Source organism: Phaenicophaeus curvirostris, chromosome 29, assembly GCF_032191515.1.
Source record: "Phaenicophaeus curvirostris isolate KB17595 chromosome 29, BPBGC_Pcur_1.0, whole genome shotgun sequence".
NCBI classification, from domain to species: Eukaryota; Metazoa; Chordata; class Aves; order Cuculiformes; family Cuculidae; genus Phaenicophaeus; species Phaenicophaeus curvirostris.
The window spans coordinates 1,380,354-1,402,886 of NC_091420.1; the positions used below are offsets into that span (position 1 = coordinate 1,380,354).

At 55.0% G+C, this 22,533-nt stretch overlaps 2 protein-coding genes across 8 annotated transcripts in view; both read right to left on the minus strand.

The window, feature by feature from the left end:
- Positions 1-494: 494 nt before the first annotated feature.
- PSMD4 (proteasome 26S subunit ubiquitin receptor, non-ATPase 4) overlaps positions 495-22,533 on the minus strand; it is a 116,169-nt gene continuing 94,130 nt past the window's right edge. Inside the window, exons 2-11 of one of the 4 annotated variants that reach the window (XM_069878668.1) lie at positions 7,589-7,626; positions 5,406-5,546; positions 4,275-4,389; positions 3,675-3,761; positions 2,842-2,910; positions 2,277-2,492; positions 2,085-2,193; positions 1,138-1,272; positions 885-952; positions 495-774 (exon numbers count right to left, since the gene is read on the minus strand). In XM_069878668.1, coding sequence (XP_069734769.1) covers positions 607-774; positions 885-952; positions 1,138-1,272; positions 2,085-2,193; positions 2,277-2,492; positions 2,842-2,910; positions 3,675-3,761; positions 4,275-4,389; positions 5,406-5,546; positions 7,589-7,614 — 1,134 coding nt within the window. In that variant the 5' untranslated portion in view covers positions 7,615-7,626 and the 3' untranslated portion in view covers positions 495-606. Of the gene's footprint in view, positions 775-884; positions 953-1,137; positions 1,273-2,084; positions 2,194-2,276; positions 2,493-2,841; positions 2,911-3,674; positions 3,762-4,274; positions 4,390-5,405; positions 5,547-6,492; positions 6,615-7,588; positions 7,717-22,533 lie in introns of those variants that run through there. The other 3 variants (XM_069878667.1, XM_069878669.1, XM_069878670.1) reach the window with 3 other exon arrangements.
- Positions 9,342-22,533, minus strand: part of PIP5K1A (phosphatidylinositol-4-phosphate 5-kinase type 1 alpha) — a 29,002-nt gene continuing 15,810 nt past the window's right edge. For 2 of the 4 annotated variants that reach the window (XM_069878650.1, XM_069878649.1), the window contains 11 exons: positions 22,336-22,488; positions 21,005-21,304; positions 20,276-20,481; positions 18,806-18,889; positions 18,131-18,179; positions 17,659-17,743; positions 17,204-17,341; positions 16,541-16,670; positions 15,552-15,632; positions 13,670-13,754; positions 9,342-12,387 (listed from right to left, as the gene is read on the minus strand). In XM_069878650.1, the coding sequence (XP_069734751.1) occupies positions 12,385-12,387; positions 13,670-13,754; positions 15,552-15,632; positions 16,541-16,670; positions 17,204-17,341; positions 17,659-17,743; positions 18,131-18,179; positions 18,806-18,889; positions 20,276-20,481; positions 21,005-21,304; positions 22,336-22,488 (1,314 nt within the window). In that variant the 3' untranslated portion in view covers positions 9,342-12,384. The remainder of the gene's footprint in view (positions 12,388-13,669; positions 13,755-15,551; positions 15,633-16,540; positions 16,671-17,203; positions 17,342-17,658; positions 17,744-18,130; positions 18,180-18,805; positions 18,890-20,275; positions 20,482-21,004; positions 21,305-22,335; positions 22,489-22,533) is intronic. The other 2 variants (XR_011339256.1, XM_069878651.1) reach the window with 2 other exon arrangements.

Genomic DNA, 22,533 nt, shown 5'->3' on the forward strand with positions numbered 1-22,533 from the left:
AGCGCCCCTCTCTGCACTGGGGAGACCCCAGCACCCCCACTTCCCAACACAGGGGAACCCTGGGTTTTACTGCCCCCTGGCCTAGGGGAGGCCCCAGACCCCAGCGGCACCAGTACAAGGGAACCCCAGACCCCAGTGGCACCAGTACCTGGGAACCCCAGACCCCAGTGGCACCAGTACAAGGGAGGCCCAGATCCCAGTGGCACCATACAAGGGAACCCTAGACCCCAGTGGCACCAGTACAAGGGAACCCCAGATCCCAGTGGCACCATACAAGGGAACCCCAGATCCCAGCACCAGGGAGCTGCAGGTCCCATCGTACCCCAGGACAGGGGAACCACCCCAGTCTCAGCTCCCTGACTCCCCCCTCACCCAGAGGAACCCCGAGTCTTACTGTCCCCAACACAGGGGAGCTCCAGATCTCAGTGCTTCCCAGTACGGGGGAATCCAAGGCCGCCAGGGCTCCCCCTTCCCGAGTTGATGGGACAGAGAGACCCCGGTGAAAGCCTTTATTGCCCCATTACAGCAGAAACCTTCCCCGTGCCGGGCACTGCCAAGCCTCGTCCCCGGATAACTCACACCAGGGCCAGCAGCAACCCTGTGCCCTCATTTCTTCTCCTCCTCTTTTTTGTCCTTGCTCTCCTTGGAGGCCTGCGAGGCCAGGGAACCCATGGCGTTGCGGATGGCCTCGTTGTTGGGGTCCACACCCGGCAGGTTCTCCAGGACGCTCTGCAGGAACTCAGGGTCCTGCATCACATCGTAGTCGTCCTCCTCCTGCAGGGAAAGGGAGTGGAGCTAGGGCCAGGCTGGGGGCTGCATCATCCCCCAGAGGGCAAGAGGACAGGGCTGGGATGGGATCCCCTGCCAGGAGGGTAAATCCTCACCTTGGCAGGTTCAGAGGTGTCCATGGCGGTGCTGCTGTCCACTTCTGCCGCCTCGGCCTGGGCAAACTCTGAGAGAGGAGAAGAACGGCTGAGGAAGGGGATTTACACTCACAGCCTCCCGTGCATCCTCTCTGCGAGCATTCGGGGAGATGGGGACCCTGCCCAGGTGACAAAGCCTCACAGGACACATCCGGAGGCAGAGGAGCCGCCGTTCCCTTTGGAAAGGGACCAGGAGCCAGCTCCAGGCGCTCACCCGCTCCCTGCAGCGACATCTGCATGGCGTAGGCGATCTGCTCCTCCTCCGTCATGCTGCTCAGGTCAGGCAGCCCGGCCCGGCCAAACTCCTGCTGCGTTATCGTCATCTTCAGCAGAGCATCGTCCGAATCTGCTGACAGAAACCATGCTCCATCACCAGCGAGGGCTTGCCCAAAAATCCCAGCCCCTCTCTCACACACGGCTCACAATCAAATCGGAGCAACTCCCCACAGCGGGTCCGCTTCTGTTGGGGAATTTAAGCGGAAGCAGACGAGCGCCCCAGCATGCTGCACTTAAATTAGAATCATAGAATCACCAGGTTGGAAAAGACCCACTGGATCATCGAGTCCAACCATTCCCATCACTCACTAACCCATGTCCCTCAGCACCTCGTCCACCCGGCCCTTAAACCCCTCCAGGGAAGGGGACTCAACCCCCTCCCTGGGCAGCCTCGGACACTGCCCAATCACCCTTTCCATGAAATATTTTGTCCTGATGTCCAGCCTGACCCTCCCCTGGTGGAGCTTGAGGCCATTCCCTCTCGTCCTGTCCCCTGGCCCTTGGGAGAAGAGCCCAGCTCCCTCCTCTCCACAACCTCCTCTCAGGGAGTTGCAGAGAGCAATGAGGTCTCCCCTCAGCCTCCTCTTCTCCAGGCTAAACCCCCCCAGCTCTCTCAGCCGCTCCTCTTCTTCTCCAGCCCCCTCCCCAGCTTCGTTGCTCTTCTCTGCACTCGCTCCAGAGCCTCAACATCCTTCTTGTGGGGAGGGGCCCACAACTGACCCCAGGATTCGAGGAGCGGTCTCCCCAGGGCCGAGGCCAGAGGGAGAATAAATAGAAACGCTTCCTGCATGCACTGGGCAGCCTCACAGCAATGAACGCTGCCAGGGGAGCCAGACCCACCCCTGGGGACCCTCCTGCTGCTCCATCCCCTAAACAGCTCCTTACCGTCACCCCCGGTGGAGGCGATCCCAGCCTCTGCTGCAGAGGCGGCCGCAGCCCTCCTGGCCTCCTCCTCTTGCCGCTGCCGCTGCTCCTCCATGGAGACGCGCAGAGCCTGCGGAGCCAGGGAGAAGCAGGGAGCTGAGCGGGGCCGACCAAGCTGGGCGCCCGCAGCCGCCGCCAGCTCCCAGCACTCACCAGAGCCAGCTCCGGATCCGCACTGGGGTCCACACCGAACTCGAAGTCGCTGGCACCGAGGCCCAGCATGGCACCTCCTTCTCCAGCCAGGATCGGGGAGCTGATGAGGGCATCAGCCAGGCTGGGCCCCGGTGGCACCGTCACCAGGTGGGAACCGATGCCATCCTTGCCATTTAGGGTGTTAATGAAGGCGGTCAGCTTGTCCGTGTTGGCTTCCTGTGGCCAAAGGTAAAGGCTGGGACCGGAGCCGAGCCTGGCTCCTCAGCTTGGCAAGAGGGACAGCCAGCTGCTCCGCACACCCAGCCTCTCTCTGCACCGCGAGGGAACCAAGAGCTCCACCGTCTCCATCAGGATGGAAAGCATTTCACAGCGTCCGCAGCGAAAGAGCAGAGGGCTCTTCCCAGAACGAAATGCTGCCCCTCACATCAACTGCACTGGGGCAGCCACGGAGGCGAGCGAGGCTCAGAGAACCCTTCACATCCTTGCGCTGGAGTAAGGGCTCCAGGCTGGAAAGGAAACAAAATCCTGCTTGGATCTTAGGCTGAAAACGTGGCAAAAGTCTCACCTCTTCTCCAAAATTGATGATGTCAACATTGACTTTCTCCTTCTTAAGACGCTTTGCCAGCTTCACCAGCTGCAATAAGAAGACACTCAGCATTAGCTTGGGTTTGGGCTCTTACCCACGCTCAGCTCATCGGAAAACAGACAATAGCAGCACTTAGGATTCAGTTCTAGAGGCACGAGGCCCATAATCAGCTTCCCAGGAGCAAGGCCTCCCAGCAGGAAAGCGCTCGAGCCATTTCAGCTCTCTGGGTGGGACAGGAGCTGCTGCACGGCGCCTGAGGCACTGCGAGGCCTCAAAGCGAGGGAGAGCCCGGGGGAGGTAGCTCTCCTCATCCCTGGAAACCGTCATTTCTGACCTGTTCTTTCCAAGCGATCCAGAACATCTGGATTAACTCCACTCACATTACTTTTAGTGCCAAGGGAACAGCATCTTGATGATCCCAAAGGTCTTTTCCAACCTAGTGATTCTATCTAGTGATTCTACGGTGTTCCAGAGGCGGAGAGCACTGTTTCTGTTCAGGGACACAGATTTCCTCCTCAGCCTCAGTGGTGCCGGTGACAGCCCCGAGCCAGGAGGCACCAGACACAGCACAAGCTCCCTCTGGAGCCACCTGAACCAGGGAAGGGAAGCAATCCCACACAAAACAGCGCAAGACCTGGACCTCTGTCCTTGCCTGTGCCTGGGGATCCAGATCCAAGCACCTGTCAAGCAGCCTCTCCACTATATAAATCCCTGCTTTCCATACAGGACAAGGAATAAAGGATAAACGCTATGCACAGCTCCAGGCAGAGCACAGAGCTGATCCAGCGTCTCCTCCTTGGGCCTTTACTCACATCTTTCTCATTATCTTCAACGGGGCTCCCAACAAAGGCGATGATTCGCATCTTGTGGTTCTTGCCTTGGCGATGTTTCAAAGCCAGCTGTGGGAAAGAAGGAACATCAGTACCTCGGGTTGTCACCCCAACTTCTCCAATCATAGAGGGAAACTGAGGCTGAGCTCAAGGAGAGACTTAGCAGGAGCAAATTCCACCAGCCTGCGGCTCTCAGCTCAGCCAGGAGACATTTATTGGTAGAGACAGCAGGGGACAGAGCCAGAAAAGGGGACAAAAGGGCATCCGCATCCCAGGGGAACCTGCACTACCTCGGGTGGGAAGGGCTGTGCAGCAATGGGAAGAAATCCAAGGTTGGTCTCCAAAACTTGTGAGCTTTTACGTGGGATTTTAAAAAGGGGGTTTCATCTGCACTTTGCAGTCAGGGAAACGGAGGCAAAATCAAAATTATTTGCTCAGTATCATCCTGGCAGAGGCAGGGAGGGACAAGGTTTCCCATATCAGAGCCATCAACAGGATGGGTGATGTAAGAGACAATCTGAGACAAAAGGGATCACAGAGAAGGAGCAGCCTCACTCATCAGGAGCCAACAAGACCACATACGTGAGCAACTCTGATCCCCGTGCAAAAGGTGATTTTCCCTTTGGGTTGCACCGTGTGGAGCTTCGAAAGGATCCGTCCCGTGTCCGGCGTGAGCGTGGTCAGCACTTCACAGTTACTGCAACACAAACACTCGTGCTGGCAACCTCTCCCCGAGGATTTCTTTGTGAAACTCTGGATTTGTTGTCGGGGGAAGAGTCATAGAGAATGCAGGAGCCTGCCAGCACCTGGCTTGGTCAGCACACGCAGAGAGCAGCAATTGTAGCCTGGTTTCTTAAAAAACCCAAAGAAATCTGTCTCCACGAAGGCTTGTGTGTGTGTATGTCCCTGCCCCATCAACTTCAAGCCCACCCCCCAGTTTTAACCAGCTCTGGCTGAGAAGGAGCTGACAGACACCCTGAAATTCCGAGGAAGGATGAGGCCAGGCTGAGAGAGCTGGAGTTATTCAGCCTGGAAGGCTGCAGGGAGACCTTAGAGCAGCTTCCAGTGCAGAAAGGGGCTCCAGGAAAGCTGGGGAGGGGCTCTGGATCAGGGAGGGCAGGGACAGGACGAGGGGAACGTTTCTGAGCTGCGAGAGGGGAGATGAGATCTTAGGGAGAAATATTTTGCTGTGGAGAGAGTGGGGAGGCCCCGACTGCCCAGAGCAGGGGTGGCTGCCCCATCTCTGGAGGGGTTCAAGGCCAAGTTGGATGGGGCTTGGAGCCCCTGATCCAGTGGGAGGTGTCCCTGCCCATGGCAGGGGTGGGACTGGATGGGCTTTGAGGTCCCTTCCAACCTAAACCAGTCTGCGATTCTATGAAAACAGAAGTGCTCTCTCGGGGCAGGCTAGGAGCTGCAGTGAAAGCTCAGAACGGATCTGCCACCCCTGGGGACACCAGACCAAAAAAAAGGATGGGTCTGGGAGAGCTCCCAGGAGAGAAATGCCCCAAGGACTTTCCCTGGTGCTGCAGAAGTGAGCCCAACAAGCCAGAGACCTCTCAGAACCAGGTTTTCTCCGACTGGTCCTCCTGGAAGAGCTGGTTTGGGTCTGGACTGCCCTGTCCTATCGCTGCCTCACTTTGCGCCCTCTCCTGCTCCTTGTCCCCACACTCTCCCAAGGGTCCCCCCGCCAATCCTCCCGGATCCCCCAGGTACTTGGCCAAGGTGATGAGCCCCACGTTGTTCTCAGGGTTACTGCGGGTTTTTGAGTGGCAAACAATGTTGACAGCATCTTGCTGGGCTTGCAGGCGAGTGGGTAAGAAGTCGCCGTTCCTCATGTACTCGCTGTTGTCAACGCTGGAACACAGAGAGGAGGGGTTATCTCTGGGAAGAGGTGAGGTTTATCCCCAAAATTCTTTTTTTTGGGGCAGCACAATAAGGTCACGCATCTGGGGACAGGCAGCAGGACATGGATGTTCCCCAAGGCTGAGCTGTCTCTGTGCTTCCCTGAGTTTCCAGATCCAATCTTTGGATCACGAGACAAATAGGGCAGCCTCGCAACGGCTGGGCCAGAGCCAGAAGCTCCTGTGGAGCTCGCTGTGGAGCCAGAGAGGTGGCTGCGAGCAGACACAACCTCAGCCCCACACCTCATCAATGCCTTCTCCACAAACAAACCCACACTAAAAGACACCCTGAGAAAGTGCAAAGCTCTGCACTCAATTTCACCATGGAGCCTTCATGTGGATGAATCATAGAATAACCAGGTTGGAAAAGACCCTCAGGATCATCGAGTCCAACCATTCCCATCAATCACTAACCCATGTCCCTCAGCACCTCGTCCACCCGGCCCTTAAACCCCTCCAGGGAAGGGGACTCAACCCCCTCCCTGGGCAGCCTCGGACACTGCCCAATCACCCTTTCCATGAAGTATTTTTTCCTACTGTCCAGGCTGACCCTCCCCTGGTGGAGCTTGAGGCCATTCCCTCTCATCCTGTCCCCTGGCCCTTGGGAGAAGAGCCCAGCTCCCTCCTCTCCACAACCTCCTCTCAGGGAGTTGCAGAGAGCAATGAGGTCTCCCCTCAGCCTCCACTCTCCCAGCATGGGGACCGTGGGCATTATTCAAACTTGGCTCTGCTCTGCCCGCACGGTGCCCTCCTCGATACAAACCCAGACGCTGAGCCCCCACAGCTCAGCTTTACCATCCTGCACAAAGCATGCAGGTCGGTCGTGTGCCACGCACAGGGACCTGGGCCCCTCAGCACTGATGCCAGCAGCCACATCCCATGTTGTTGTAATTAAACACCTGCCCTGCACTCTGTCAGCTGTCAAATATAGCACAGAGCAACAAAACCAGCCTTTCCCTTATGCCAGCCCTCAGGAAAACAACCCGGAAAGCGACTGGTTAAATTCCGAACTGGTTTGGGTTGGCCCCTGCCATGAGGAGGGACACCTCGCACTGGATTTTCGGCTCCAAGCCCCATCCAACCTGGCCTGGAACCCTTCCAGGGACGGGGCAGCCACCCCTGCTCTGGGCAACCTGGGCCGGGGCCTCCCCATCCTCACAACAAAACATTTCTGCCTAAGATCTCATCTCAACCTCCCCTCTTGCAGCTCAAAACCATTCCTCAGCCCTCAATTTCACCCCCAGGCCCCCTCAGCCCCCTCCTCAGCCTCCAATTCCCCACCAGGCCCCCTCCCCATCCCCAATTCTCCTCTCAGCCCCCTCCTCAGCCCCTAATTTCCCCCCAGGCCCCCTCATCCCCTCCTCATCCCCCAATTCCCCCCTCAGCCACCTCCTCATCCCCCAGTTCCCCCCTCATCCCCCTCCTCAGCCTCCAATCCCCCCCCAGGCCCCGTCATCCCCCTCCTCTGCCCCAATTCCTCCCCAGACCCCCTCAGTCCCCCTTCTCATCCCCCAATTCCCCCTCATCCTCCTCCTCAGCCCCCAATTCCCCATCAGTCCCCCTTCTCATCCCCCAATTCCCCCTCAGCCCCCTCCTCAGTCCCCAAATCCCCCTCAGCCCCCTCCTCAGCCCCCAAATCCCCCTCAGCCCCCTCCTCAGCCCTCAATTCCCCCTCAGCCCCCTCCTCAGCCCCCTCCTCAGCCCCCAAATCCCCCTCAGCCCCCTCCTCAGCCCCCAAATCCCCCTCAGCCCCCTCCTCAGCCCTCAATTCCCCCTCGTCCCCCTCCTCAGCTCTCAATTCCCCCTCGTCCCCCTCCCCAGCCCCCAATTCCCCCTCAGCCCCCCCCCCCAGCCCCTAATTCCCCCTCCTCAGCCCCCAGTTCCCCGCCCCCCACCCCGTGACTCAGGGATCCGGCCTCGGCGCGGGCCGCGGAAGCCTTGGGGAGGATTCTATGGGCGGCAGCCCCCCCGTGGCGCCCCCCCGGCCCCGCTCACCACACCATAGTGCTCTCCAGAACCATCTTGGCTCCCTTCTTCCCGTCGCACCGGGAGCGGCTGAACACGGAGCGCGCCGATTGGCTCCGCGCTGCCGGCCAATGGCCGCCCCAACCTCGAGAGGCGCCGGAAGCGACGCCGGAAGTGACGGCGCCGCGGGGCGCGCTGGGAGTTGTAGTCCGGGCGGTGTTGCCATGTTGGAGGTGGGGGGCAAAGGTCTGGATCAGCACCTTCCCACCACGTTATGTTGGGAGGGAAGTGAGAATTCCAGGTTCCCCCAAAGCACACCCAGTCCCACCCCTGCCATGGGCAGCGACACCTCCCACTGATCAGGGGCTCCAAGCCCCATCCAACCTGGCCTTGAACCCCTCCAGGGATGGGGCAGCCACCCCTGCTCTGGGCAACCTGGGCCAGGGCCTCCCCACCCTCACAGCAAAACATTTCTCCTTAAGATCTCATCTCAATCTTTCCTCTTGCAGCTCAAAACCAGCCTGGAGAAAAGGAGGCTGAGGGGAGACCTCATTGCTCTCTGCAACTCCCTGAGAGAAGGTTGTGGAGAGGAGGGAGCTGGGCTCTTCTCCCAAGGGCCAGGGGACAGGACGAGAGGGAATGGCCTCAAGCTCCACCAGGGGAGGGTCAGGCTGGACATCAGGACAAAATATTTCATGGAAAGGGTGATTGGGCAGTGTCCGAGGCTGCCCAGGGAGGGGGTTGAGTCCCCTTCCCTGGAGGGGTTTAAGGGCCGGGTGGACGAGGTGCTGAGGGACATGGGTTAGTGATTGATGGGAATGGTTGGACTTGATGATCCGGTGGGTCCTTTCCAACCTGGTGATTCTATGAAACTGTTCCCCTCATCCCATCCCTCCACTCCCTGATCCAGAGCCCCTCCCCAACTTTCCTGGAGCCCGTTTCAGCACTGCTCTAAGCTGCTCTAAGGTCTCCCCAGAGCCTTCTCTTCTCTAGGCTGAACAACCCCAACTCTCTCAACCTGCCCCAGTACAGGAGGTTCTCCAGCCCTCACATCATCTCCGCGGCCTCCTCTGACCTCACTCCAACAGCTCCAGGTCCTTCCCACACGGAGGACTCCAGACTGGACACAGGCTCCAGGTTTGGTCTCCCCACAGCAGAGCACAGGGGCAGAATCCCCTCCCTTGCCCTGCTGGACATGGGTTGCGAGTTGCTGACTCCTGTGGAGCTTCTCCTCCCCCAGCACCCCAAGCCCTTATCCACAAAGCTGCTCCCAATCGATCCGCTGCCCAGCCTGGATTTGTGCTTGGGATCACCCTGAACTAGGTCACTTCATCTCTTTAACTCTGTTGTTTAATGTATTTTCACAAATACTTCTCCCCAGCCACCACCAAACCCTGGAGTCACGATTTTTTTGGAATAGACTTGTTATAATAGAATTGACTTGTTTGCACACATTCGACTCTTGGGAAGCTGAGTAACTGTTAAAAAGGATTTAAAGGGAGGTTCTGGTTCAAACTCAGCAAGCTGGACGAGATTAATTGTCTCTGAGGCTGCTGATAGGAACCCAAGTGCCACAGTGGCAAGCAAGCTGGGCACGATCAATCATCCTGGTGTGACTGCTCAGGCTTTGCTGTAACTCAATACACTGAACAATTTATTTTGTTCTTGCGAGACCGGTAAAACTCTCCCTCTGACTTCTCTTATTCTGCCTTCGATTGACACAGAGAAATGAGGAGATCACAGCAGCTGGGACCCCACCACACACAGACGGAGGAGGCAGGCGGGCGGGTAGGCAGCACACCATGTATTGCGCGTCCGAGAGCCAGCCTGGTGCCCACCACGCGTGTTACAGAGTCAAAAGGACAGCGGGCACACACAGCGCGAGCTCTTCCAAAGGACAGGGCCACCCCTCCTGGAGTCCCAGCGTTAACGATTGTCCTGCTCGGGTAGCATCACTGGAGACCATCCATCCACTCTCCATCCCATCATCCAGCGTTGATCCCGCAGCATCAGCTGCTCCCCGATTCCATCCCAGGGTGGCAGGAACTGAGGTCCCCATCCCCGCGCTGGAGAAAAGCTGCTCAGGTGGTTAAAAATAGGAAAACCCGGCACTTTGAAACACGCACACACAGAAAAGAAGCAGTTCTGAAACCCCATTACAAAGCAGAGGTCGAGATAGAAACGCCCCCCCTCCCGCCTCACTGGTAACTCCCTGGAAAAGGAAAATCTCAACACTTAAATAGAATTCATAAATATTAAAAAAAAAAAACAAAACCAAAGAAATCTGGGGTAGGAGAGAGAAGTGTCTAATATAGACAGGTACATCCGCTGTGCTGCATGAGCCACTGGATCCAGGCAGAGGTGCAGGAGAAGAGGGGGACCCTGCAGAGCCAGCACGGGACGCATGAGCCGCTGGATCCAGTCGGAGCTGCAGAGAGAGGGGGATCCTGCAGAGCTGGAACGGGATGTGTGAACCGCTGGATGCAGCTGGAGTTGCAGGGAGAGGGGGATCCTGCAAAGCTGGAACACGACGCGTGAGCCGCTGGATCCAGTTGGAGTTGCAGGGAGAGGGGGATCCTGCAAAGCTGGAACACGACGCGTGAGCCGCTGGATCCAGTTGGAGTTGCAGGAAGAGGGGATCCTGCAGAGCTGGAACAGAACGTGTGAGCCGCTGGATCCAGTCAGAGTTGTAGGGAGAGGGGATCCTGCAGAGCTGGAATGGGACACATGAGCCACTGGATCCAGTTGGAGTTGCAGAGAGAGGGGATCCTGCAGAGCTGGAATGGGACACGTGAGCCGCTGGATCCAGTCGGAGTTGCAGGGAGAGGGGGATCCTGCAGAGCTGGAACGGGACACATGAGCCGCTGGATCCAGTCGGAGTTGCAGAGAGCGGGGGATCCTGCAGAGCTGGAACGGGATGCGTGAGCCGCTGGATCCAGTCAGAGTTGCAGGGAGAGGGGATCCTGCAGAGCTGGAACGGGACGCGTGAGCTGCTGGATCCAGTCGGAGTTGCAGGTAGTTGCTGGCCCAGGACATGTGAGCCACTGGATCCAGGCAGAAGTACAGGACGAGGGGGATCCAGCAGAGCCGAGCAGATCCTCCTCCCGCCTCAGCGTGATGTTTATCCATGTCGAAAGGTTCGAGAGCCCTTGAGAAGCAAACCGTCTGTGAATGGGCACCGTCCCAGCGCTCCACCGACCCCCGGGATCCAGAGACCCAGAGTAAGGCCATTCCCCTCCTTCTTGTGAAAAAACATGATAGAATTTTTTTAAAAAACAAAGCTTTTTCTTAAAAAACTTCAGTGTGTGTCGTTGCATCCACTTCCGAGGGCTGAAGTGGAAGGCAAGGAGAGACTTGGCTCTGAGACATCAACTAAAAATCACCCCCTTCTACACCACTACATTCCTCGTTTCCTTAGCAATCATTGCTAATTAGTATAGAAACCCCTTGCACTACTGCAAGGGCAAGCTTTAAATTACTTTTTTTTTATATATATAAAAAAAGGGAGGGTTCTTGCCCACCAGGAGGATGGGGAAGGGTCACTTCATCTCTTTAAAAAACACGTTTAGTGAAAATAACAATCAGTCCAATGCCTGCTCCGAGCTCAGGAGAGCAGCGCCTGCAGCAGGCTTGGGGGATCAGCAGCGGATCCTTCCCTGCTCTCCAGCTGATTGTTCCATTTAAAATCGGAGTCGGAACACCTCCTGCTTTGTTGGAGGCAGAAGTCAGTCCTGGTTAGGTAGGAATCTGGTTTCAAAACCGCCGGGAGCACTGGTGTTGCTACGGGCGAGATATCAAAAGGGAGCCGAGCTATAAAACGGGAAAGGGATTTGCAGGGGCTGCCGGCGCAGGACGGAGGCCGAAGAAGGGAGCGGAGCAGCAGGGTTTGGTCCATTTGCTTAAGAAATACTTTAAAAATAGCGCCCCTGACAAAGGTCTCCCTTCTCCTGCGACTCCCTGCTCAGCGGGGAAGGGACCAAAGGGCTTTGTTTAAAAACCGGAGTGAAAGCAATCCTAAAAACCTCCCCAACACCTGAAAAGCTTTACACATTCAGAGTCCTCTGGGCAACTCTCCTTGTCACTGGCGTGAGGCGATGCAGGAGTGAACACTGAGGAGGCTCCGGCAGCCGAGAGCAGCTGGCAGGGGAGAGGAGCTTGTCCATGGGCAGTGCAGCTCCCTCTCCCCCTTTCTGCCTCTCTGCCATGGGATACTGCTTGGTGCAACACTAAAAAAAAACCCTATTTATTAAAGAAAAAAAAAAAAGACTCTACTGTAGGACTAAAAAGAGTAATGTGACCGAGTTCAGAGAAACGTTGAAATTAAAAACTCGTTGCAAATACAAAATAAACACACGTTGCTCTGTGCCAGCTGCCCCAAGAGGCTCTAAAGCCCCTTTCTCCCCTAGTAACTCCAAAGAGCCACTCGCTTCCGCGCTGGTTGCTGTGTCAGCATCGTGAGCAGCCAACCCCCTGCAAGTCAGATCCCTTTTCCAGGGCGCTGCAGCCCACGCAGAGTCATTCCTCCTCTTCCCACCAGCCAGCTTTGCTCCTGCGTGGCTTCAAAGGAAGGAGGATGGCAGGGACGCAGCGGTGGATTCCGCCGGAGGAGACTCCCTGGCGTCCGAGATGCAGCCGCGCTGGTGCGCTCGTTGTTAATCCTATCCCACTACGCGTAGCTCAGCCTTTCCAGCTTTACGGTTTCTGTCCAGACAAGGTTTCTTTTATAAAATACAAAATATAATGAATCAGCAACGAGGGCTGAACGGTTGTCAGACTCCAGAGAGCATAGAACAATCTGCTTCTGTTGCCAAGGCCTCCGTGTTGCTTCACTGTGAAGACAAGAGAAGGAAGATGCTGGTGAGGGATCTGCTTTCTCCTCTGCGGAAGGGCAGCCAGAACACTCCTGCCTGGCCCTGCCTCTTCTGCAAGAGGTGGAGGGAAGGTGTGGTTGAGCCCAGCTGTGCTCAGGTGCATCCAAACCAACACCTCACAGCAAACCAGGGGATCTGAGCACTCCTCACTGCCGCACGGAGAGCACAACGAGCCCACTCAGCTTCAACCTGCTCTGTCGCTGCCCTCAGACCTTCTCTGGGCCCTTGGGGGAGCAGAATGGCTTTGCTTCTTGCTTATCTAATTCATGGTATTTATGGCCTGGCACTGGCAGAGGCTGCCCAGGGAGGGGGTTGAGTCCCCTTCCCTGGAGGGGTTTAAGGGCCAGGTGGATGAGGTGCTGAGGGACATGGGTTAGTGATTGATGGGAATGGTTGGACTCGATGATCCGGTGGGTCCTTTCCAACCTGGTGATTCTATGAAAAGAAGGGTGGCCAGCAAGGCAAGGGAGGGAATTCTGCCCCTCTATTCCTTTCTTGTGAGACCTCATCTAGAGGATTGTGTCCAGTTCTGGAATCCTCAACATAAGAAGGATACGGAGATGTTGGAATGGATCCAGAGGAGGTCACGGAGATGATGCGAGGGCTCGAGAACCTCCCGTAAGAGGACAGGCTGAGAGAGTTGGAATTGTTCAGCCTGGAGAAGAGAAGGCTCCAAGGAGACCTTACAGAGACCTTCCAGTACCTGAAGGGGCTACAAGAAAGCTGGGGAGGGACTGTTTACAAAGGCTTGGAGTGATAGCACAAGGGGCAATGGGTGTAAACTGGAGAGGGGCAGATTTAGACTACATATAAGGAAGAATTTCTTCACTACGAGAGTGGTGAGGAACAGGAACAGGTTCCCAGGGAAGCTGTGGCTGCCCCATCCCTGGAGGCGATCAAGGCCTGGCTGGATGGGCCCTTGGGCAGCCTGATCCAGTGGGAGGTGTCCCTGCCCATGGCAGGGGGATTGGAACTAGATGATCTTCCAACCCAAACTATTCTATGACTCTACGATTTTATGATTTGAGGCAGCAGAGCATCACTAAGAGCACTAATAGTGTCCAGCACAAGGCAGGCTGAGCTTTCACACACCAGAGGGGGAAGGAGAACCTCTACGCCTGCTTGGAGCTCACACATCTCACTCTGTGCACGTGTTCCCAGCACAACAAGGGACCTCATCACCCCCGCAAATTCCCCATCCACCTCCAGAGCCACTCCTTTCCTCGCGAGCAGTACTCACAAAGCTTATCTCCGTCTCCTGCAGGTCTTCAAGCTGCTCTCTCAGCTCTGCAGAGCGCTCGGGTACGGAAGGCCCTGGGGAGCCGCTGGGGAAACAGAAGGGGGAGACCTGTAAAGCAGTTTTCAGAAGTGAGCTCTCAATAAGTCACCACCCTGATGGACCCGGCTATCAGGAACATCTCAGCATGGCACAGAGGCATTTGGGAGGCAGGTTAAATGCAGAGGCGTCCCTGCTGGGCCAGGCACTCCAAACATCACCTAGAAAATCCCCCTCCCAGTGGCATTACAGGAGGCCCTGTGTTCCAGCCAAACAGCCGAACCGTGTTACAGAAGTCTTCAAGAACTTTGTCCACAAAGAAATGTTCCTGGGAACAAACAGTTCCAGGACAAAGAAACCACAAAGCACCGGAGCTCAGTCAGTCTCAGCCTTCCCAGAAGGACCTCTGTTCGGAAAAGCCTCTGGCAAACCTTTTATGAATCCTTCATGCTCTGAATACGAGTTGTGCTGGGCAAGCAAATCTGTTGCACGGGCACACTTGAGCACCCCACATCAGGCGAGGAAATGGGGATCCTTGTCCTCCCCATGCTGAGGTCTCCAGACTGGACACAGGCTCCAGGTAGGGTCTCACCAGAGTGGAGCAGAGCACAGGAAGCACCGAGCTGTTCCATCATCCTACACCTCGTCCTGCACAAACGCCCTCGGATCAACACAAGTGTCCTCGCCGAGAAGGTGCGGCTCCCCTCCCTGCCTGACCCCACCTCACCTCTGCGCCTGCTTACTCTGAGCTTCTCTGGCCTCCGCTGAGCTCTCTAACTGGTGTCTCGCTGCTTCTGTCCAGGGATTAAAGGCGAGGATGCTTGGTGCTGGTTACAGCGCACACAGCCCTTGAGGTCTGTCTTAATCAGCATGAAGCAGCACCGGCCTAATACAGGGCTGCAGGAGGGGTCACTAAATAGTTTAGGTTGGAAAAGACTCTTAATATCCTTGAGTCCAATCATTATCCTGACCCTAGTGTGTCCAGCACTGATAAGAAAAAGAAGTGCCTCTCTCAGACGATGGGGATCCCCCTCTGGAACCCCTGTGCCGCAGCACACCAGGCGGCAGCTCCATTCCCAGGGGTACACGGGATGTTTAGGTGGCCCCAGTGCGCTTCTGCCAACAGGTAATGACAGAGCCAAACACCCCTCTCTCACCTGGCTGATCCTGTAGAGAGAAAACCCACACCTTTTAAACCCATTCACCAAGTTCTGTTGTTATAAATCAACACTCCACAAGAGCAGAGCTTTCCGGATCTACCAAGGTCACAAAGGCGGATTTAAGCCTCTTACAACACGGATGATGCAGGGAGCTCACCTCCCACGGCCCCACACAGGGGAAAACGCGGCTCCATGCTCCATCCTGGATTTCATTACACCGTCTGGTGCTGGCACATGGTTTCTGGGATGGTGGCAGAGGGTAACCACATGCTGTAGTGCCCAAGGGCAGGGGAAGCGGCGTGTTGGGCTCCAGAGGTAACTGGGGCAAACACGGCTCAAGCTTTGTACCTCTGGAACCACGTAGGACTCCATCTCACCTACCAGAACCATGTTTTTGCCAGCAAGGGTGCTCAGCACCATGCAGGGTGAGGAGGGAACCATCCTGGGAGGTTTCACCATGGCAGGCAGACACGTTAAGATGCTGAGCCTTGGCACAGGGACACCCTGCGTCACAGCACTGCAGTTGAGGACTGACCCGACTGCACAGAATTTCTGTAACCGCTGGGTTTAGGGGTGACCTGACTGCACAGAACCTCTGTAACCACCGGCCAGCAACACACATGAAGGTAAATCCCACTAAGCGCAGCCAGAGAAGGTTTCAGGCAAAGTCTGGTTCCTCCCCTCACCTAGACAAGAAGATGCCAGGAGCTGTTCTAGGCAAATCCTTTGCTGAGCTGTCAGCTTTATGCACTTGCACGCCCACTGACCTACGTAGAGATTGAAGGAGAGAGACCTGTGGTTAAGTAACCAAAACAAACACCTCTGGCATCCTGATGTGCTGGAAAGGAGCAGCTCTGGTTTAGGATCCCTACCAAGAAGTTTCTGTGTTTTACTGAGGGATAAGAGGTGTGGGATACAATTGCACCTTGTTCTCCTGCAGCTCAGGAGAAAGCAGGCACTTCATCAGTGCCACCGTGCAGGAATGGGGACAACGGTTTCTGGTCGTTCTGAGGAGGAGCAAACACCTCAGAACAACTTATGCAAAAGGGATTGTCCTCTCACCACAGCTCCTCCTCATCCCTGCCAGTCCGACCACTTCACTGAGAAAACAAACATTCAAGGCAGCCACCAGCTCCTTCTGGGCTTTCCATGCATTTCAGCTTCCGAGACATCTTGAACTGCACCAGGACATACCCCGCGGCCTCCTTTCCTGAGAAGCTGTAGGAGCTCAATGCCAACCCAATCGGGAAGTCACAGGAGAGCCCAGCCCTCAGAGAAGAGCATCATCACCCTCAGCATCACATTAATGCTCTCCACGAACAGTCTGACAGTGTCACCGACTCCAATTACCTCAACTCCAGAATAAAGCAAACAAATACAGAACACAGAAGGAACCCAAAGCCACTGGGACCTCCACGCAGCCCAAGCGGAAGATGCAGGATCACGTCATCTGCAGACAACTGCACACTGGAACGGGGACACAATGCTCCTGCCTTGCACATGCTTGAACCGACAGCACCAAACGTGCTCCACAACACACAGACCACTCCAACGGGCATTCCAGCCAGCATGCCAAACCCCGCAACAGCCATACAGCACAAAGGCCTCCCACAGCTCACAAACCTGACTCGCAGGAGCCGCAGGCCTGCCATGCGCCAAACCAGCAGAGCCCTACCTGTTTGCAGGTGAGTTGAGGCCTCCACTGCCCAGGGAAGAGGTGGACAGGGTGGTTGCGATGGAGTCACTGTTGGCTTCATCTACCGGCAGTGTCCTGGGCAGAAGATCTGGGCGACCAAGGTGGGAACCTGAGTTGAAGCACAGACTGTTCCACCACCAGCACAATTGGGATCGTGCGGCACGAGCTCCCACGCCAGCCAGGGAGCAGGATCTGGGCGGGATCCCACCCAAGATGGCTAAGAACCAGCCCTGCAGGCAGCTCTGTGTCCCAAGCCTCCACACAAATGCCCAGCTGAGCTTCGCCCCTGATCCAAACCCCATGGACGTGAGTTATTGGGAAGAGACCAGGCATGCAGGACTACACAGCCTCGGTCCGCTCCCCACGGGAGCACGGGCCACGCTGGATGCTTGGATGAGGGTGAAAGGCCCCATGAAGATGCACAAAGAAACAATTCCCCACATCCCCAGCCTAGTCTTATCCTCTTTGTGAGAAAAAACTGGCTTTCACTGAAACACGGCGTTTATCATCCTGCCTTGCATTTGTTGGAAACAGCCCAGAGAGTCTGAAGGCTTGGGAGGCAGCACACTTTGACTACACAAATACAAACTGGAAATAAAACAAATTTATCCAGGCTTTTTTATTCACAGCTGAGGCACCAACCTTGCTCTACATCCGCCTCTGTCGTTACTTGTGCCCTTGTCTCACACGACATCTGGGTCTGGGAAGGCAATCCTCCTTGGCAGCTCCGCCGGGGAACGGCCATGCCAGGCCGGCCTTTCTTGGAAGGGGATGGCTTCACTTAAAGACAGAAAACAAACCAGAAAGCATTTTTCTAACACGTTCAGGAAGGAGTAAAAGACCTGACAAAGCAACATCCCCACGAGTCTCGTGCGCGGGCTGGACCCCAAACGAAGAAGCTGATGGAAGAAACAGCTGCTGTAAAGCCACGTACGAGAGTTGAGGACAGTCCCGGAGGAAGGAAGAGGTGCCACAGCACAACAGACTTCCTAAAACTCTCACACTGCCATCCACCCCCCTCAAACAACAGCTGCTTAGCAGGGAGAAGCCAGAAGACACAACCACCACCAAGGGTGCAGCCATGCGGAGGGACTTACAGGGTATTTTCTTGAAGGCTGTGTTGCACATGAACCGCTGGAACCGTTCAGCATAGAAGCTGGGTCTGTGCACAGATACGGTGTCCTAGAAGTGCGAGGGACAAACATTAGCACGTGGAATTGAATGAGTTAAATGATCAAGGTTACTGCCAGCCCTGAAACACAAGCTGCATTGGGCTCGGAGCAGCCAGAAGATCTCACAGTCACTCTAGCAGCTGCCACAAACAGGAGGATTATATACAAATCAATTGATAATTGTTAACCAACAAGGAGGTGATCAGCATTAACAAACCCAACACCACTGGGAGTACCTAGAGAGTTGCAGTTTCATGTAAGAAGTAAACACACACACAAATGCCTTAGAAACTCAGGGTGCCACGCCCAGGAGGAGCAAGGACAGCAGGCACGGTTCAAACAGACACCGACACCGGTGTTCTTGCTAAACAAGTCAAACTGATTTGTTTCTACTCACCCCATCATGCACAAGGGCCTTCCAGGAGTGCTCCAGCTTCTTGACAAGCCTGAGAAAAGAAAGGATTCAGAGCAATTCTCACTCCGAGTCCCCTCTGTCCATCACACGTTATGTTCACTCCATACAGAGCCTGACCTCAACCCCAGGGGCAATCAAACCCTCAATATAGACACTTCCGATTCTCTGCATTTTCCCATTTTTCTAAGGTTGTTCCACAGACACCGTTCCCTCTCCAAGGGCTGAGTTTCACAGGCTTAATTACCGTGGGCCGTTACCTCACCATGACATTTAACAGAGGCTTTACACAGGTAACCCCCTGCATGTTGCTTTTTAAGACAAGCAGAAGAAAAGTTGAGCCTCACAACTGTGTTTCACCTCCCAGGGAGAAGCGGTTATGGCCATTTTGAGCCACTGCTTGTTTTTCTTTACCACTTCCTGCACGACGCCTGCGTTCAACCACTACAGCGCATAAAAACAGCTTCACAAGAGTGAATCTATTCTGGAAACACGAAGTAAATACAGTAAGCAAGGCCCAGAAATCTATCCAAAAATGCCCAATTTGAACAAAATAGGAAGTGGTAAATAGAAAGAAATGTTTGTGACTGAACTATTTCTTGAAAGGGTGGATGGTGGTGGGGAAGGGGTGATGCACGGCTGCGAGGAACTGTTCCTTACCGGTACGACTGCAGCACGTCGATGATGCCGATGTACAGCAGCAGCCGCTCCCCCTTGGCGTTGCGGGCTGGAATGCCTCCCATCCTAGAAGAGGGCAGGGCACAAAGGTGGAACAAGGCATTTTCACACCCCACCATTCCTCTCACACAGCCCAGCATGAGCTGAGTATTATGGGAACCATTTAATAAGCATCAACACGTAGGAAGTGCCCACTGCTCAGCTAAAAACTGGGGGTAACCAAGGGAGAACAAAATGCATTTTCAGTATGGCAGCTAAAACTCCTGAGGATCAGCCCCTCATCCCTCCATCTGATAGTTTAATTGAAGATTAGAGCAGCTTCCAGTACAGAAAGGGGCTCCAGGAAAGCTGGGGAGGGGCTCTGGATCAGGGAGGGCAGGGACAGGATGAGGGGGAATGGTTTTCATTGGTTTTCAGGTGAAAATGGAGAGATTGAGATGAGATCTTAGGAAGAAATGGAGATATGTTCTCCTGGGAGGGTGGGAAGGCACAGGCTGCCCAGAGCAGGGGTGGCTGCCCCATCCCTGGAGGGGTTCAAGGCCAGGTTGGATGGGGCTTGGAGTCCCTGATGCAGTGGGAGGTGTCCCTGTCCAGGGCAGGGGTGGGACTGGACAGGCTTTGAGGTCCCTTCCAACCCAAACCAGTCTATAATTCTATGATTCAAGAGAAGGATTAATCCCAACTCATCCAGGACCAAGCAAGTGCAAAGAGCATCCACCACCATCTATACTGAGATGGCAGCGGACTTTACAGGCTGTCATCCTATCCGAAAAAAGCACTTGCACTGCCTTAGAGGCAGAAGGCAGGAACCAGCGGGCAGAGAACTCTCAAATCCCACCTAGAAGTGGAAAAAATCTTTTGTATGTTAAGGAGGAGAAATCAAAGATAAAAGCATGGAAGAACAATGAAGCTGGTGATGAAGAACAAGTTTTACGAGGAGCAGCTGAGGGACCTGGGGTTGTTTAGCCTAGAGAAGAGGAGGCTGAGGGGAGACCTTATTGCTCTCTACAACTGCCTGAAAGGAGGTTGCAGAGAGGTGGGTGTTGGTCTCTTCTCCCAAGTGAGAGATGATGGGATGAGAGGGAACGGCCTCAAGCTGCACCAGGGGAAGTTTAGATTGGACATCAGGAAAAATGTCTTCACAGAAAGGGTTCTCAAGCCCTGGAACGGCTGCCAGGGAGGTGGTTGAGTCCCCATCCCTGGAGGGGTTTAAAAGGCAGGCAGATGAAGTGCTTGGGGATATGATTTATTAGTGGACAGGTATGGTTGGAGGCGATGATCTCAAAAGTCTTTTTCAACCTAGGGATTCTATGATTCTGTGAAAGCAAGACCTCCCTGCCTAGAAGGCCTGCATGACCCAGTCTGCACTTCCATGGAGTCTCCATCAGCCAAGCTTGGGTTTTACCCCTCGCTCCTTACAGGATTTCACTGGGAACGTGGACACACACTTACTGGTCATCGGTCTCTATGGTGCCACCTCTCCGGGCCTCTCCCTGGATGGATTCCATGGCTGTGGAGTAGAGGGCCTTCTGGGCAGCGGGTCGCCTCATATCCGTCTGGGATGTCCCGTCTGCCATCGCGTGCTCTCTCTGTGCCAGGTCGATGTTGTGGATTGCAACAAGCAAACTGTAATCCATGATTTTAAAGCTCTGCAGGACCTGGGCAGAAAGACAAAGGCTGGTGGTTATTGCAAGCCCAGTGAAACTGCTGGTGCAGACACTGTCCGGAGCGCACTCAGCAGTTCTGCCTCCAGCCCCGAGCGTATCAAGGGGACGGCTCTTAATCCGCAGCTCATGCAGAGTCAGCTCATGTCTGGTCACCGCAGGGAGCTACAGGAAAGCTGTTTGTGCTCTCCCTGCACAGACAGGGACCCAGGCCAGGGAGAAGAGTGCCTTTTGCACAGTCACCCATAGGCAGTGGCCAACTGGACACCAGCTCAACCAGCATCCCACCCCTCTCCTCAGATCCTGCCCTGTTCCAGAGCTCAGCCTCAGCAGAGGGGGCTTCCTCCACCTCCAGAGATAACATTGGGTTTAATTCACGTTGGAAGCACTGAACAGAACTGAGGTCCAGGTCCTACTTCTCGTCCAAAAACATGGGCTCTCTGAGTCAGTGCCCCAGGCAGAGGTGCTCAGGAAAAGGAAAGACCCCTCCATGCCTCCCCTCCACCCTTCCACTCACCAAACAGTCTCTCTGTAACGTCTTGCACAGAGCGTTATACATGTCAGAGTCCAAGAAGAGGCCATCAGGGATGTCCTGCATGAAATCTAAGTCCTTGTATGTTGGGAAGACCTTCTCCCGCTCCTTCTGGGACGCTCGTCGTTTGTAGGTGGAGCCCTTCAGGTCGTATTTCAGGTGCATTTTGACAGAGCGTGGCAGCAGGTTGTTCATCACGACAATGCGGATGTTTTTGCCTCCGGCCTGGACACAGTACAAGCCGTAAAACTTTGGCAGCAGCGTCCTCGGGTTCTGGTTCAAATTCTGAAATGTCAAAACCAAAGCAATACCTTCAGAGTCGTTCTGGCTAGTCACCTGCCAGTAAGGGGGAGTTTCTGCTCCTTCCTACGCTTCCATATCTAAATGGAGCTGGCAACAACTCAAAGCAGATAAGAGAGAAGAGCAGGCAAACACAGGGAGAGATGAGCAACGCCTGCAGTCAGTAACCCCTCTGTGAGCCTGGATGGGCCAGAGAAAGGCTGTAGGGAGGAAGGAAGGAGTTTGCTGCTCACCCATGTAGAGGCTAAGCTGGGGAGGCTTCAAGAGCCAAGGAAGACCTTAGGCTTCACCCTTTTAACTACGCACTTAGGTGAAGTTAAATACATCAGGACAGAGACTCAGCTGAATATTTGTGAATGCAGAAGGAACTAGATGGGATTGTGAAGAAAAAAAAAAAAGTGTTTCTGGGACACAATCACAGCAAAAAGGTTTGTGGATTCAGAAGGAGTTTAAAGAATGCAGCTAGTGACCCCAACAGCATCATAAGCCCTAAGGCATTTCCACATCCTCACAGCTAAATTCCCTTTCGGGGTGGCTGGACACAAACACAAGCACTCTGATCACACACTCTGATCAGGGTGGGATCTGATATTGCTCCAGAACTGAAAAAAAACTATTTACTTCCAAAGCTGCTGCTTCTATACACACGAACTCAATCCCAGAGCTCTCTAACAGGATTCTGCATCTTTGCAGCCACTATCAAACTGGGAAGGGAAACAAGGATGTTGTGTGAAGCTGCGCAGCAGCGAAGCAAAGAACAGTTCACTGCTCGTCATGAAGCAGCTTGCAACCTTCCAAAAAGGTCCAAGTGCAACCCAGGGCTCCTGCACAACACCATGTTCCTGATTCCAGGGAGTCTCTGTGAGACTGACTTTGCCACTGGACAGCTGAAGAAGCCAGCCCTTGGATCTTCCCCTCCCCTCACAGCTACCAGGCAGCTCCCAGTGATACCCGCGTCCTTGGACATCTGAGGCCCTTCCCTAGCCCACACAAAGCCCCTCAATGCCACCACTCACCATGTAATAGCCGGGCAGCAGCTTCTGTAAGAACTCGGCCTCTTTGTGCTGAACAGTTTTGATGATGAACTCGTCATCGCTGGATACATAGAAGAGGGATCCACTGGCCCCGGAGTTTGAAAGTTCGATGAGGGGCTCGCTGCAGAGCGAGTACTGAGGAGAACAAGGTGAGAAACGCAGAGGTGAGAAACTCCAGCA